At 43.5% G+C, this 17,573-nt stretch overlaps 1 protein-coding gene across 1 annotated transcript in view; it reads left to right on the plus strand.

Annotated features, from left to right (window-relative positions):
* Window positions 1–17,573, plus strand: part of gbe1a (glucan (1,4-alpha-), branching enzyme 1a) — a 151,805-nt gene that overhangs the window by 25,247 nt on the left and 108,985 nt on the right. Inside the window, exons 3-5 of the mRNA XM_084104994.1 lie at window positions 8,796–8,911; window positions 13,230–13,355; window positions 15,601–15,736. Coding sequence (XP_083961120.1) covers window positions 8,796–8,911; window positions 13,230–13,355; window positions 15,601–15,736 — 378 coding nt within the window. The remainder of the gene's footprint in view (window positions 1–8,795; window positions 8,912–13,229; window positions 13,356–15,600; window positions 15,737–17,573) is intronic.

Here is a 17,573-nt window from a genome sequence, read left to right on the forward strand (position 1 = left end):
ACATCCTTCCCTTTTCTATTTATCCCTCTGCCTTTTTGTAATTATCTCTCTCTGAGACCCAGAGGCGGTGTCATAGGAAATCCCAACTTCCAATTTGGCGTGAGATTGCGTTTTGACATGGCTCATATTATATGGTTTCAATTTCACAGTGGGAATGCGGGGTCTGAAAGAGAAAAGAGAGAGAAATTTGGGTCTGGGGGAGCCGGTCTTGATCTGCGTCAGGGGGCTGCAGGTGGGTAGGCATATTGCACTGGCGCTGGTCCTTTATTGATTTATTTATTTATATTCTCTTTCTGCTCTCCATTAGAGTATGTAATGTGAAAAGAGATACACAGAGGCGTACAGGGCAGAACGACAGAAATTATCCACAACAAATCAGTGTCTTTTTTCTGTGCTTTGAGAGGGGTCCCACAGTCTTGCGTGGCTTTTTTCCCAGAAACTGAATGAACAGTCTGAGGGAGTTGGTAAAGTCAGTTGCTGTACAGCGCTCTGAATTTTCGCTAGTCTCTGCCTCCACATTTATTCAGCTGTTGAAGCCATGGATGAAGAGTTGCTTTTAAGGGGCATGTAAATATACTGTGCCTCCAGATTCTTAGCCAGTTTTCACTGAATCTGTAATCCTGCATTGAAATGTAATAATCAGTGTAAGCACTAATAATGTATTCTTAAGTTAATTGTATAATATGCTATTAACACAAGTATTTTGTTTGGACTAGCATTTGCTAAATTTGAAGAAAAAAAAGAAGAAAAGCCAGCAAACATTTTGGTAACTGGTGGCCTTACTTAGATGGACATGGACCAAACACAGATGCCGCATCGCATACTAGCATACACTACTTTTACTATAGAAAGCTATGGTAAAAGTAGTAAGAGTAGTTTGCTAGCTAGTATGCGGTCCCAAATTCATCAATAAACTCAGAAACTTGTACATATTACATGACAACATTCACATGTCTGTGAACAATTGTAATATTTAATATTTCCTTTGTACAGGTGCAGGCACTGTTTGAACTTTTATTTGGCTTTTATTTTGTAAGTCTTTATCTTGGCTGTATCATGTGCCATTTCAATCATGTGATATATTCAATTTGAAATGGGTTCCTGTGTTTGGAGTGGTGTTCCTCAAGAAGTCAAGGTTTGCCTATTTAGCAGTTCCAAGCTAATATTTCATTACAGTACATTATGCTAGCTATATTACTAATATTTTAGCAATTTAGTTTAACGACTTCCTGAAAATGCAAAAATAAAGAAAAGTGCACAATATCTAAGAGTCCAAGTTCAAGTTACTTGTCCAGATACTTCCTAGAAAAGTTTGCATCAAGAAAGAAACATGTTAATGTTAAAAAACATGTAAGACCAATCACAAAAAGGCCAACAATCACTTTGAGGAGCTATGGATTTCAAGAACAGAGTAAAGGTGCACTAGTCAACCATATCAAGAGCTCTTCATAACACCTGTATGAAAAAATTATACAAAAGAAGGCACTTAACAAGAGCCCTGTGGAAACACATCTGAAGTTGTGCAATGTGGGTAGTTTTGCAAGTTATACTGTTTACATAGCAGAGCATGTGAGCGGAGTGGAGCGGTGAGAATCTCCGCTCATCGCTCACGGAACTGTTCACCCCTCCGCTCCCCCCGCTCAAAGCTACATCAGGCCGCTCCGCTCATTATCGCTCAGCGCTCAACGAGGTTTGCTTCATGCTCCACTCAAATCGCCCCCCGCTCGCTCGAAAAAAGGAAAAAAATCTACATGTATATCACTTTTAGCTTAGACCACAGCCTTACCTCCTAAAGAACTAACGAGTAACAACAACATTTTTCAAATAGAAATGTTTTATTTCAAATTACAGGCCTATGTAAGAAGGAATATAGCCTACACAAAAAGTCCTGTAAAATTAAACGAATAAATGGGCCTAATAATATAAATAAAAATTATATAAACAAAAATATGATACATTTTTTAAAAGTAAATTAACTATAAGGCCAGAATTTTGATAAGTGAACTTTTGCGCAACGCAAACGATTAAAATTTAAATTGGCTTCCATACACACAAATAGCTGTAAAATTAAACGGAATAAATGGGCCTAATAATATAAATATTATTACGGACGACACAAATTCGGCTAAATAAAATGAACCATTAGGTCTACTTGAATGAAAAAACGAATTTGTTTGAATATTACGCTATATTTAAATTACACTTTGTTACAAGTTACCGTATTCAATTTGCTAACCTTTTGTTTTCTTCCCAGCGTGTTCGCGTAGCTCACGTTCATGTTTTTGAGAGATGTGTCTTTTGAGATTCTAAAATGAATCTTTGCTGACTGAAACGATGTCTCCACATTCGTTTTCTTGTACCACATTATTGTTAGTTAGTTAGTTATATTAATAGTACACCTGACCTGTATGACTTCTCATTTTCCTTTTTGAAGTAGCCTACTTTTTGAACTCCATTATTGAGCCGAGTTTTGACTGAAAATAGTCTACTGTCGATGACTGTGCAAGACAGATGGATCCTGGTTTAGGTTTGACTGAGCATGCTTCAGACTCGTGGTGTGAGCGGAGCGAAATTGGAGCGGGAAATAAGGCGACGCTCCGTCCTTTTAAAAATGCCGCTCTGCGCTCTGTCCAAGATCCGCCCGCTCCCGCTCCCCGCTCGCTCCCGCTCCACTCCGCTCACATGCTCTGTTACATAGACCGGAAAATATGCCTAATAGTGTGTTCCATTTTCCTCTTCACACAGATCAGAAAACGTCTCGGGTTACGACTGTAACCCTTGTTCCCCGAGAAGGGAACGAGACACTGCGTCGTCGTCGTGACGACACTTTGGGAACGCCCCTCAGCCTAACGCATCTGAAGCATGAATGAAATCTGTCCAATCCTGATTGGTGCTGCGTCATGACGTAGTAGATGACGGCATAACCGGAAGATACAAAGGGACGCTGGTGCAAACACACATTAGCTAATTGCGATGAAGCAAGCGCTCTGACCGTGATAGGTGTGGCGACGAGACGCAGTGTCTCGTTCCCTTCTCGGGGAACAAGGGTTACAGTCGTAACCCGAGACGTTCCCCTTCGAGGGAACTCGCACTGCGTCGTCGTCGTGACGACACTTTGGGAACGTAATACCCACTATGCCACACCTTAATCACACCCGCCCTAGTATGAAGCTGAGAACCAGGCATACTTAGGACGCGAGCACTCTGGCGCCAGGCGTCACGGGAAGTTGCAGACTGTAAAAACGTATGAAGGTGTGCGGGGTGGCCCACCCGGCCGCCTCACAGATCTCCTGAAGCGAGACGCCAGAAAGGAGGGCCACCGAGGAGGCCATGCTCCTGGTGGAATGAGCCCTCACGGCCATAGGTGAAGGCAAATTGCGCACCTGATAAGCCGTGGCTATAGCCTGGACAATCCAATTGCTGATTGTCTGTTTAGATGCAGGCAGCCCTTTCTTGGGTGAACCAAAGCACACCAACAACTGGTCTGATTTCCTCCATTGAGAAGACTTCTCCAAATAAACCCTAAGGGCTCTGACTGGGCAGAGCAGGTGAAGTCTCCCCTCTTCCGCCGTCCCATGAGGCGGAGGATGGAAAGCCTGAAGAACCACTGACCGTGCCACATTCGATGGCACCTTGGGCACATAGCCCGGTCTAGGATGTAAGATAGCCTTAACTCCGCCAGGGGCAAACTCCAGGCAAGTTGGCGTTATTGCCAAGGCCTGGAGATCCCCCACTCTCCTCAGAGAAGTGATAGCAAGGAGAAAGGCCACCTTAAGGGTCAGGTTCTTTGCCTCAGCCGACTCCAGTGGCTCGAAGGGGGCCTCAGCCAGCCCTTCAAGTACCACCGCCAGGTCCCAGGTTGGGACTCTGGAGCGAGCCGCAGGCCTCATCCTCCGAGCCCCACGGAGGAAACGTACAACCAGATGGTGCTTCCCCAAAGGCCCATCACCTACAGGCGAGTGGAAAGCCCCAATGGCAGCCACATACACCTTAAGTGTGGACGGGGTAAGACCGGCGGAGAAACGATCTTGGAGGAACTCCAGCACTGAAGCCACTGGGCAGTTAACTGGGTCCACCTCACGCTCTCTACACCAAGTGGAAAACACATTCCACTTCAGGCTGTACAGTCTCCTGGTAGAAGGAGCCCTGGAGCTGAGTAAGGTCTCGACAACACCTGCTGACAGGCCAGCCTCTAGGTACCGGGCCCCCTCAGGGGCCAGACCCAGAGGTTCCACAGCTCTGGCCGAGGGTGAAATATTGTGCCCCCTGCCTGCGACAGCAGATCCCTCCTCAGAGGGACCTGCCACGGGAGGCCGTCCAGCAGTGCTACAATGTCCGAGAACCATACCCGGGTCGGCCAGCGGGGTGCTACCAAAAGTAGACTGATCCCCTCCCGGCGGACCCACTCCAAGACTCCCGGGAGCAGAGCGATCGGGGGAAATGCGTACAGACGCAGCCTCGGCCACGTCTGCATCATGGCGTCCAGCCCCAGCGGAGCTGGATGCCTGAGAGAGAACCACAGTGGACAGTGGGACGTCTCCTGAGACGCGAAAAGATCCACTTCCACTGGGCCGAATCTCACGCACATGGCTTCCACCACCTCTGGGTGGAGTCGCCACTCCCCGGGCCTCAGCCCCTGCCTCGACAGGACGTCTGCTCCCTGATTTTGGTCCCCGGGGACGTACATCGCTCTGAGAGACGACAGTTTCCCCTGGGACCACAGAAGGATCTGGTGTGCCAGTCTGCATAGAGGGCACGACCTCAGACCCCCCTGATGATTCAGATACGCGACTACCGATGTGTTGTCCGAGCATATCAGGACATGGTGACCGCGGAGGTCCGGGAAAAAGCTCCTCAGAGCTTTGTAGACCGCCAGCATTTCCAGGCAGTTGATGTGCCAGGAAGAATGCCGGGTCTCCCAGAGACCTCTCACAAAGCGGCCGTCCATGACCGCGCCCCAACCAGTGAGGGAGGCATCTGTTGAAACGGTTTTCCGGCAACATGATGCTCCCAGCACCGGCCCCTGGGACAGGAACCAAGGTTTCCTCCATATGACGAGGGAACGAAGGCATCTGCGCGTTACCCTGATCATACGGAACGGATTTCCCCTTGGGGAAAACCCCTTGGCTCTCAACCACCACTGTAGGGGTCTCATGTGTAACAGGCCAAAAGGTATGACGTTGGATGCTGCTGCCATGAGCCCCAGCAGTCTTTGAAACTGCTTTACAGTGAGGTTGTGGCCTAGCTTCGCTCTGGAGACCATCGCCTGTATGGATTCCACCCGTGCAGGAGACATTTGTGCCCGCATCGTCGTGGAGTCCCATACCACTCCCAGAAACGTAGTCCTCTGGGAGGGCGTCAACACGCTTTTCTTCGTGTTGAGTCTCAGCCCCAAGCACCTGATATGAGCCAGAACGACATCTCGATGTCGAACTGCCATATCGTACGACTTGGCTAGTATCAGCCAGTCGTCGATGTAATTGAGTACACGAATGCCCTGGAGTCTCAGCGGAGCCAGCGCTGCATCCATGCACTTGGTGAAGGTGCGAGGGGAAAGAGCTAGGCCAAAGGGAAGAACCCGATATTGGTACGCTTCGCCCCCGAAAGCGAACCTCAGGAACTTCCTGTGACAAGGAAGGATGGATATATGGAAGTATGCGTCCTTCAGATCTATCGTGACGAACCAGTCCTCGAACTGGATCTGACTCACGATGGCTGGAATTGTGAGCATCTTGAACCTGAATCTCCTCAGAGAACGATTCAAGTGCCTGAGATCTATTATTGGACGCAACCCCCCATCCTTCTTGGGAACTATGAAGTACCGGCTGTAGAACCCGGACTCCCTGTCTGGCAGAGGAACACGTTCTATGGCCTCCTTGACCAACAGGGATTGAACTTCCTGTTCCATAACCCGAACCTGCTCTGGGCCGACCACAGTCCAGACCACCCCGTTGAACTTTGGAGGAGGGGAGCTGAACTGCAGTCTGTAACCCAGCTCTACAGTACGCAGGGCCCATGCAGATATATTCGGAAGGCATGACCATGCGCCGAGATAATCTACTAAGGGAACCAGCCTCTCGAGGCTGGCCTCGGGTATCGACCGAGACTCGTTCCTGACCCCCTGAAGCGGCTGACCGGCAGGGGGCAGTCGAGAATGATTTTCGGTGTGCGTACGCGTTCGCTGCCCAGCCGCAGGTCTTATTTGAGGCGGCTGGAGCGGCGTGCGTGCGCGGGAAATCAGTGCGGCCCGAAGCGTACTGGACGGCGGGAACACAGCACTGATTCCCCGAGAGCTCCGGGAGGGAGGCGACCTCGATCGCTCCATCCCGGGGGGGACAGCTCTCAGCGGTCCGGCCGCAACTAGGACCGCTTAGAGGAAGCCTTCTTTGCCTGAAGGACGGTCCTCAGATCGACCTTAGGTTCCGAAGGCTTACCTCGAGAGCGCCGCCTCCTTTGCCAGGCTCCCTCGGGAGGGGCGCGGGTGGCGACACTCTCTTTTTTGCACCTGACGGTGCGAGGAGCTGGTAGACGGCCGAGGCTGCCCTTTAGAGGCAGCCTTCCTCGAGGAGCTGGAGCGGCGGGGGAGATATTGCTGGAAGGCCGCCGACTGCTTCCTCACCTCCTGGAACCTCCCGACGACGGTCTCAACCGCACCGCCGAAAAGTCCAGAAGGCGAGATCGGGGAATCTAAGAGAAAATGTTTCTCCTTCTCTTTCATCCCCGATAAATTCAGCCATAAATGTCTCTCCACACACACCAAACCAGCCATGGAGCGGCCGATGGCACGGGCCGTCTCCTTGGTGATGCGGAGAGACAAATCGGTGGCCTTCCTAAGCTCCAGAATATCCTCTGGATAAGCTCCTTAAGGAGGTCGGCCTGGTAGGCCTGCAACACTGCCATCGTGTGCAGACAGCCACCAGCCTGCCCGGCCGCCATATAAGCCCTGCCCACCAGCGCTGATGTATCCCGACACGGCTTAGTGGGCAGTACCGGGGTCTTAAGGGACGATGCGGCCTCTGGGAAGAGGTAGCTCGCGAGAGTCTCCTCCACCCGAGGCATCGTCCCATAACCACACTCAGCCGCCCCCAATACATTTGCAAAATCAAGTACTGGGGGATTAGAGAGCCTGGCTGAGAATGGTTTGTCCCATGACTTACACAACTCATTGTGTAAGTCAGGGAAAAAAGGAAGACCCCGGCGTGGAGGTTGAGATCTACGCTTGAAAAACCTCTCATCCAGCTTACTGGGCGGCTGGATTTGAGGTTCCTCTTGTGGCCAATCGATGTTAAGCTTGGCCACAGCGCGCGTCAAAACCTCCACAAGCTCCTCTTGAGCGGGTGCGTGTGGTGGCGTTTGTGTGCTCTCTAGCCCCACATCACCCGCCTCGATGTTTAAATTATCTGACTCCTCAGAGCCAGACAACTGTAACATCGGGTCCTCCGCCTCGCGGGAAGAAGCCGCCTCGCGGGCTTCCACACGGGGCGGGAGAACGTCTGAATCCTCAGACGAGGACTGGGAAGATGCCGTAGCAGTCCCATGTCCCGCTGAGAGATCCATCTGTGAGCCCCACGATCTGCGGCGCCGCGCTGCCTCGGCAACAGCGGGCCCAGAACCGCGAGGCTCGCGAGCCTGGCCGTGCTGATCAAACACAGCGAGCCGTGAGCGCAACACTCTCAGCGGCAGCTTATCGCACTCGCTACAAGCGGCTCCCTCGAGAGCCGCCCTAGCGTGCTGCACACCGAGACAATGCACACACAGCTGGTGTGTGTCCGAGCCCGAAATGTAGCGCGGACACGGATGCACACACCTTTTAAATTGCTCGCTCATAATGCTTGTGAACTGTATAAGGACAGACAACAATAAATAGGACTGACAAAAACACAGAGCGCTTCAGCTGAAGAGCAAAAAGCTAATGTGTGTTTGCACCAGCGTCCCTTTGTATCTTCCGGTTATGCCGTCATCTACTACGTCATGACGCAGCACCAATCAGGATTGGACAGATTTCATTCATGCTTCAGATGCGTTACGCTGAGGGGCGTTCCCAAAGTGTCGTCACGACGACGACGCAGTGCGAGTTCCCTCGAAGGGGAACTAAGGTGGACACATCCAGACAAACCTTTGTTGTGCTTGCTCTTTTGGAATACAAACACATCATATAAAAGTGGTATTTTGCACAGATAATTTCCAAGTGTCATGTCCAAAAATTGAGGTTGGATAGTTCTGTGTGCACCACTGAGTTTGAGACAGAATTGCTAATAAACAGTAATTTTACTACTGTTTCACTGCGGTTTATACACTGAGCAGCGGCAGCCATATTGGATTCTGAAGTCCCAGGCCCTGTCCCAAACGGCACACTTCATGTGCACTTTCGGTCTTGTGGACTTACAATGGCTGCCGCGTGCGCGTGTCCGTCAAGTCCGTGAGACCGCAGTGTGTCCCATTTGTCATTTTTAGATCTCAGAAGGGTGCCCGCGAGTGCCCCATGTGGTCGATTTGCGCCCTTGATGTGCACTTTTGCCGAGCCCGCACTGATGCGGGCTCCGCAGCAGACTTCTTCCCGACAGTCAAAGCGGCATTACGTCACGAAAGTGCGGACTCAGAGGAAGACCGCGAGTGCTTAGGGTTCCATTTGGGACAGGGCCCCAGTCGCAAATCCTATTCCAGTTAGCTCCATAGCTTTTCCTGTTTGAAAGACAGCTCCAGTAAAGCATCAAAATGCCTTATTTCAAAAGCATAATGCCAAATTACTAAAAATAGGTCAGTGTCAATTAATAATTAAATATGTTTTCCTTCAGACTCCTGGGAAAAACAGTCTCACCCGTTCACGCAGAAAGAGTTTGGCAAATGGGAACTATACCTCTCTCCGAAAGTGGACAAATCTCCTGTCATCAAGCACCTGACCAAACTCAAGGTACCAAACACATCACTTCATGTTATATTACATCCTGCTTGTTATAATTGTATTATATGAAACAATTTATATCAACATGAACATGTAAGGTGCATCTCGTGAGTGATGCAAATGTGATTTGAAAAGTTGTAGCTCTTTGTGATGGTCAGATGCTGGAGGGTCAAATTCTAGAATTTAAAATCTATTCTGTGGGCTGCAGTTTTGCATCTTGTGAGGTAACATTTGGATTAGTGAGAGGCTGTGTGTCTCTTCAGCCCGATTAGGAGCTGTTAGCCGCTCTGCTAAAGCAGAACGGGATCTTGGCTCTTTGTGTCCTAGTAGATGGTCATTGGCAGGTTCAGGTGGCATTTGTGGGGCAAAGCTGCTTGACTTGGCTCTCAGGGTTAATCTGGGGTTGATGGGAAGAGGTAGCAGATGGGGACATTGAGTGCCCAACAAGTTCCCACTTGCCAAAGTTGGCGGGGGTACACATGTCCAGCACAGTTTGCTGTAGTGCCACGTTATGGGTTTTGAAGCACCCTGACTCTGCCGGACACCGGAGGTTGATCCGATCACATTAGTTCTGCTTCAGATGAGCTCAGATCAACTACAGTTCATTTTTCACTTCTAGTCGTTTGTATCTGGGTGTGTTTTGAAGACAGTTGTTAATATCATAGCTACAATATTAGTAAGTCTCGTTAGGGATGCACAATACACTGTACTGTAAAGCCAAAGAACTAGCGCTGATGAAAGCCGACTGTGTTGTCGCCTCGTGTCGCCTGCGTCGGGGGAAAAAGCTGCACTTGAACACACAGAGAGAACTACAGCCGACTGTCAGCTAGAATGCGTGTTCTGCGCCTGCGTGTAAATGAGACAACTGTCTATTTCTGCAGATATATTCATCTATATTATATATGTGATGTTTTTAATATGCTTTAAGACAAACCATGTGTAAATTCATAAGTCAACACCATTTCTAAGTATTTTCTCCTTAAAACTGCAGTGAACCAAAGACAGTCTTAAAAACGTGGTTTGAAATCGTTGGTGTTTCTGGCTTCACAAAACAGCGAGTGGATCTCTGAGCTGGTGTGAGTGAGTGGAGGCAGGGCTAATTTGCATATTCATAGAACCACATATACTTAATGAGGCAAGGGTGTAGAGTTACATTCAAACTATTTTAAGGCATGATTAAATGAAATTCTGATTTAAAAAAAATCATTTAAATATGTCATTTTGTTGATCAAAGATGAGTTTTAAGGGATACAATGATTTGACTACAGGGGGACTTTAAGATTTTTTTTTATTCTTTTAATTATTCAATAACCACCTGTGACCGGGCATAATGTTTTGGCTTATCAATATAGATAATTATTCAGCCTTCAACCTCATTTATAGAATTCACAATAGGAAAAAAAGACTGTGATTACTCATTAATTAATTTTAGCATCTCAATGACAATCAGTGCATGAGTGTTTTATCAGTAGACCTGATTTAGTGTGAAACTTTAAGCTTGTGGTAAAAGAGAGGCCAGGGTTTCCCAGTGCTATTTTACACGCATCATGCACACGTTCCAGATTCAAGCATGTACTCTCAATGTTTCATGAGATTCCCTTTCATCGTCCCCTTAATCAATGTTGCCTAATGCATTTCCCACACACAGCCTTCTGCTGCTTGCCAAATGAATTTGAAACCTGCGGTAAGCGTTAGTTAAAATCAACTCAGGTTTTTTTTTCTTTTTTTTTCGCCGGCACCAACAAGACCGAACCTCATTTATTCAAGCATGAATATTTCAGTTCCCTGTGTAGTGATATTGCATTTTAAAAACACTGGGAACACTAGATGCTCAAAGACTTTTAGCAGCCGAAGGTGATCAATACAGATCCCCGGGTGGCTCTGAGATCTCTAAGCAAGCTCTCCTGCAAGACCATGTTTAATTCTCTATGTGGGTACGTTCTTTTTGTTGTGCTTCTGTTTGTTGAGAGATACCTCAGTGACTCCAGACAGCTGGTTCAGGGGTATAGTCGTCGTCTCGAGGGAAATCAAAACACTGCTAACTGGAGTCTGAAGGAAGTGAGGAGAAAGGAGAGTTTTCTAGGGGTTTCTTCTTGTTGAAAGTGTGTGGGAAAGGATTTGTGTGTATGTGCATGCATGAAGTGGGAGAAACCTAAGCAACTTAAACCTCCATATCTCTCTGTCTACAAACAGAAATTTCCAGATGTTTACCCAGGAGCCCTATTAACACTTCAGGTCCTTTACTTATTGATTGTCATGTGAGATGTGAGGCTGGATCAGATCAGAGGGAGGACGCTCTGATAGGAATGAAATCTAATTAAAGGTCTGATGCCGTGTTGAAGATGAAAAGTGCCTGGGTGAACTTTACTCTTGCTCTAAATGCAGACGAGATTGTTCGTTCACTCTAAATTAAACTCATGCTAATCCATAAATGGTCCTGTCTGACCCGCTCTATACGGCTGAGAAATGTACCTGCCAGACACAGCTTCTGTAATTACATGGCGCCAACACAAATACATTTCACTCTGTATAAAACTCAAAGGTAACATTTTTTTTCAGCAACCTTGGCTCCAGAAGTACAGTGAATTTACCATATTTTTCAGAAAATTATTTTTTCCAAACTAAACCGGTTCCATTTGATTTGAATAATGTGGTTTCAATAAAAAAAAAAAATAAACCAGCCTTGGTTTGCTGATCTTAGCTGGTTTCATCTGGTCTAGCTGGTCTCCCAACCTGGACAAAATTTTGCTGTTGTTTTTCCAGAAGGGTGTGTACTCATGAGGAAATTAATGAGCTACTTATCGCATAAACATTTTGAAGATAGTTGTTCGAATGCAACCTATTTTAATGCTAAAAACATTACAACATGTAGTGTAATACTAATTTACACTACAAGATACGACATCCCAAATTAACCCATTCTAGATAGATAGTAATAACTAACCTAGCTAGTCTCTGCAGCCTGCAAAACCTCATTACTGAGGAGACTATCATGTTTCCATGGTTACAGTGGCTTTTCTCATTTGTAGATATTGTTTCACATGTAGGTAGTGTTTTCAAGTCAATATTTTTTTCTATTAAGTTTTTAAATAGGCAAAAAAAAAATACATTATTGGTCAGAATATTTGTATTCTGGTTTAGTGGTATTTCTCAGTATTGGATATATAGACAAATATTATATATTTAATTGTACATTTTAGATTACCTTTGCAATTATCTAAGACTCCCTTTTTGACATTTTCTTCTTTTGTCTCTCTTTCTTTATCTTTCTCTGTCACTCTTTCTCAAAGTCACAGTGTTATTTCTGCTGTTCTTAGCTTGGTAATAGTCTGTGCAGAGCCGATCAGAGCGGTTTAAGGATGTTCCGTCCCGCCCCAATGTCTCTCCAGAGTGGCTATCGATCTGTGACAATATCCAAGCTGCCCCCCTGAGAGATTGAAAGCAATGATGGACTTCTTAAAGTTCTTTGTTTTCTTCTGCTCTTCTCTTCTTCTCTGTCTGCTCTCATCAACAAACACCTGTCCACCTGGTGTGTGTGTGCCTGTGTGTGTGTGTTCTTGTATATATGGTTTATTGAGGACACAATGTGTATAATGACATGGGTACTACAACATAAACATGGTTTGTGGGGACACTTTCTGTGTCCACGTAAACCAACTGGGTTTTAAAAAAACATACTAAACTGTGTTTTTCATAGCAACACACAGGAACACCAGATTGAATTGCCTGGAAAATAATATACAGCATTTAAATATTTTGTAGTGTGTGTGTGTGTGTGTGTGTGTGTGTGTGTGTGTGTGTGTGTGTGTGTGTGTGTACATTACCGTTCAAAGGTTTGGGGTTGGTAGGAGATTTTTTAATGTTTTTTGAAAGACGTATTTAATGCTCACCAAGGCTGCATTTAATTTTCTTTTCTTTTTTTTCTTCTTTTTTTATAAAAATATAGTAAAAATATGTACAATTGTGAAATATTATTATAATGAGTCTTCATTATTATAGTCTTCAGTGTCACATGATCCTTCAGAAATCATTATGCTGATTTAGTGCTCAAGAAACATTTATTATTTTTATCAATGATGAAACCATATTACATGTTTTTTTTGGTTTTTTTTTTTATTATAAATATCTTTAGACTTTTTACTTCCACTTTTGGTTAATTCAGTGCATCCTTGCTGAATAAAAGTAGTAATTTTTTTCAAAATATTGAAATATTGACCTAAAACATATCTCTTTTATGTTGATATATATGCCTCTATTTTGCATCAAAAATTAACCTTGAAGAATACAATTTATTTCAAGGTGTCAAATTTGTCATTTCTCTCTGTAGCTTGTGGTCCTGACTAAAACAGGGGAATATCTGTTTCGGATCTCTCCTTGGGCCAAATATGTCACAAAAATGCTGGATTCAGTCACATATGACTGGACCCACTGGGACCCTCCACAACCATACCAGGTGAGTGTACACCCTAAATTTTATGTAAAAATATTGTAGAATATACACAATATAATTATTCTGAACAATTTTTTAAGACACTTTATCACCCTCTTATTTTGTTGGGGTCAATTTGGACCGCATTGGATTTTCAAACTTTATATTACTATATATTTCTTAAACTTTTGTGAGTTTTTCTCATTTAGGGTCATGGATGTGTATGCAAAGTTTTGAAACATAGATGTGTTTTGGAAAGGCTGTATACATTATTGTAGGGGTCAAATTGAACCCAGTCCCCCATGATTTTGCCAAGTAAGACATGTTCCTGGATCAACATATTTTGTTGATCCTGGAACAACATTCCTGTCCGAAAATGTATCCCTACCCCTAAACCTAACCCTACCCATAAGTTGTCCCTAAAATCAGAGGGAAATAATACATGAATACCACTGATGTAGAAGCACCTAACCCTGGTTTCAAAAAATCTGTGAAAGGATGTTTATGGTTGTTAGTTTTTGGATCCCATTTACTAGAGAGTTTCAGCACTGAAAAGAAGTGATAAACCAATTTTACCCTCACAAGGGTTTGAAAACCAGACATAACAAAAAGGTACAAATAGCAATAAATACTACTAAGTACAAATAATGATCGATTTTTTGATTTACCTTTTTTCCATCACACACAAGCACACGCTCTCAGAGGTTTCTGGTGTTACGGATTTGGACAGATGCTTTAGGCTGTCAGGGAAGAGGGTTGAGTGATGGACTCTGGCATGGTTTAACCTATTAGAGTCAGGTTTTACCCTGCAGAGGTTCAGTGGAGAACCGTACGTCACACAGGTCATAGCTGCAGGTGAAAGCTGCTTCCAAGAACCAAGAGTAACCAGTTTCACCACGCTTGCTCCTTTCTCTCTAAGAATGGATTTTCTTTCCATTTTCTTAAAATACTGATTATTTATAATTGTTACTTTTCATTGTGGACAAATCAAGTAGTGTTTTTCTGAAAGAATACTGGGCCAAAAGAGCCCACGGTTGAAGAAACACCTGTTAATTATAATCTTTTTCAAAAAACACTGTTTGTTTTAGGGTGGAGGTAGTTAAGAAGAAAAGTCAAAGCGGGAGGGAATGTTTGCAGGACCGTGATGTTGTTCAGGCGAGCATGTGGCCTTCCCGTGGCTCTCAACCATTTATCATCGGTAGCCATTAGCATCTCTGAAGCACCCCGCTCTTATGCCGACCCCTCTTCCGTGTTGGTAATGACACTCGAAACCGCCTCCTCTTAAGTGGCCCGCCACATTAAACAACCAATTTAATCTGAGGCTACTCAACAATTGCTTTCGCCCTCTTGATGTCTTCGTTTCACTGAAGAACCATTTGCAAACGGCTTTGATATTGGGCGGTTCTTCCACCATGACAATGAGACAGACTTTCCTTTGATATCTATTCATGGCATCAGACATTCATACAGCGACTGTGGTCAATGCCATCGTGCACATAATCAAGTTTTTTAGAGGAGATGAATTGGTGACAGAATGTCATCTGACAGTTATAGCGGTTGCTGCATGATTAAAGGCAGGAAATATAGCTTTTTTGCTTTCTGGAAATGGCACCATTTTCAGTGAGATACAATTGGTTTATCTTACTTTCTTGCATTTCACTTCTATGTGTCTTTGTATGTAATTGCTTCTGTTACGTCTAGCAATAAAACCGAAATATTGCCATAGTAAAACCAATATTATATTTAAATTATATTGCATTCAAAACTACCATTTTTTTTTTAATATTAACTTTAAAAAAAAAAAGTTAAAATATTAAATAATATGGTGATAAATAAATCGGATTAATCCGTATACAGTATCAATATTTGCTGAGAATATCCATTCAAATTAAGATTATTCAAAGATGTAATTTTATATTATAAATGAATCAAAAGTATTTATTATATTGTATTACATTACATTACATTATTATTGTTGTGGAAGTCAAAAATTGAATAGACATTACAGAAATTGTTTGCTCTAGGTTGCATTTTCCACATTTTCAAGCTCCAAACTTTAGGCTTAGACTGAGAACATGTATTGTTGCAAGCATTCACTAAAGTTAAATATTTGTGTTGTGTTGTGTTGTGTTGCATCAGGATCTTTGAGGTAATCCTGATGCTCAGCAGAACCTTCTAGCAAAATCTCTCATCAAATCTCATTGAAGAATGGTGGATTGATATCTGGACCCTTCCTCTCGCTCTAACCTTTCTTCTTTCTCGCTCCCAGTTCCAGCACCCCAGACCCCCAAGGCCCAGCAGTCTTCGTATCTACGAGGCACATGTGGGCATCGGTTCGCCTGAGGAAAAGATTGCCTCGTACAAAAACTTCACCCGAGATGTGCTTCCTCGCATTAAGGATCTTGGTGAGTGATGAAATCTACAGAAACTCTGCCAAAACACAAACGTCAAAATGATACAAGCCAAGTAGAGTGGAACACACCCCTCTCTGAGGTCCAATCGCTAACCCTGAGCTCCCGGGCCAGAAGAAATGGATCCTTTGGTCTTTAAGAAAAAAAACTTACTGTTGATCAAAGAATTCCTATGAACGAGGTGATTTTACAACAACCGATTTGAAAGTACAGTTAGCTGACAAAATGAGCATGTTTAGATTCTGTTACATAGCATGGTTGTGTTTATCTTATTCTTTATTTATCACTACACTAGCTGGCAGCAAAGGAATATAACAAAAAGCTGTTGAACAGTGTTACTTCAGAAACATGAGGGTCAGTGGCATGACCCTCTATTAACTTAAAAATGCAATTCATGCATACAAACACTTGAATACACCACTTACAGTATGACCATGTTTTTAATTTCTAAATATATATAACTGTCCTTATATTGTAATAAAGAATAAAAGCCTTTAATTCTTATTAAAATCCTGATTAAAAGTAGTGTGTATAATAGTAGTGTATAATTATATAATAATAATTATTATTTCTTATATTATTATAAATATTATTATTATATATTATTATTTCATACTATTTGAAAAAGTTTGTCCGCCAAATCAAAGGCACATAATCCAACATGACTATGGCTCTGGACTATTGACCAAAACGCATCTTAATACTACTGTAGGTGTAAACAGGGCCTATGTCAAGGTAAATAAGACTTTTAACATATGTAATAAGTTGACCATTTTATAACAAGGCAAGGTTACTGCAGGATGTAAAATGTTGTGTGGTGCAACTTCCCAAAAATGATATTTATCAAATAATAATTCAGAAAAATAAATAAATAAATTAATTAAAAACATTATTGAAAATGATTAAGTTCTTTACACTCATTTGTATTCTGAATGTATAAGAAAAATACTTGATTTTCTTTTTGATTTAAGGGCTGCACAATATATAGTTTTAGCATCGATATCCCGATGTGTGCATCCGCGATTGTCTCATCGCAGAATGTGCAATGTCAAGTATAGGGATTGTAGTTGATCGGTTCAGGTCTCTTTCTCTTCCTTTGAGCTTGAACAGACATGTGCATGCAAAATGAAGTCAAAATACCTGTCTTGGCGAGTATCCTCGTAAACACAGTCGGTTATGTGTTGTAAACAATTGAAAACGGATGCAAATCATTATATTGGATCTGTGCATGTGACAGCAGCCTAATATACCCACAGCTGTTTTTCACCACCAATGTTAATCAAACAACAAAAGAGAAAGAGAAAATTACTCTTGAGGCTTTAACAAAGACAAATTGTTTTAATTAAGTTAATTATATTTAATGTATACAGTGAAGACTATGCAGTGTTATTTTACATTTGATTATTCAATGTCTGTACTTGAATACAGTTACATTTACCTGAAAAACATAAAGCACTACTTATTTAATTTGTATCTTTGTATTTATCTATGCTTGTAATTTGTTTATTATTTTCTATGCTGATGCAGTATCCCACAAAACTACCCCAATCACTCTAGAATGATTAATTCTTTACAAATAGAGCTATTCAAATCATCTGGTGAAATAGTTTTTTGATATCGCAATGAATAACGCAGAAAAACTAAATATCGCAATGTCAGTTTTTTCCCAATATCGTGCAGCCCCAAATGTCATGTGCTACAACCATCATTCAGTTTTACTGTGTCTTTTCTTGTAAATCGTATAAATGCTTTAAAAAAAAATCAAATGAAACCAACTTGAATACACAGAATTTATTTAACTTGGCACATGCATTTTAAACTAACATTTTTT

This window comes from Abramis brama (genome assembly GCF_963993115.1).
Source record: "Abramis brama genome assembly, chromosome: 25".
Lineage (NCBI taxonomy): Eukaryota > Metazoa > Chordata > Actinopteri > Cypriniformes > Leuciscidae > Abramis > Abramis brama.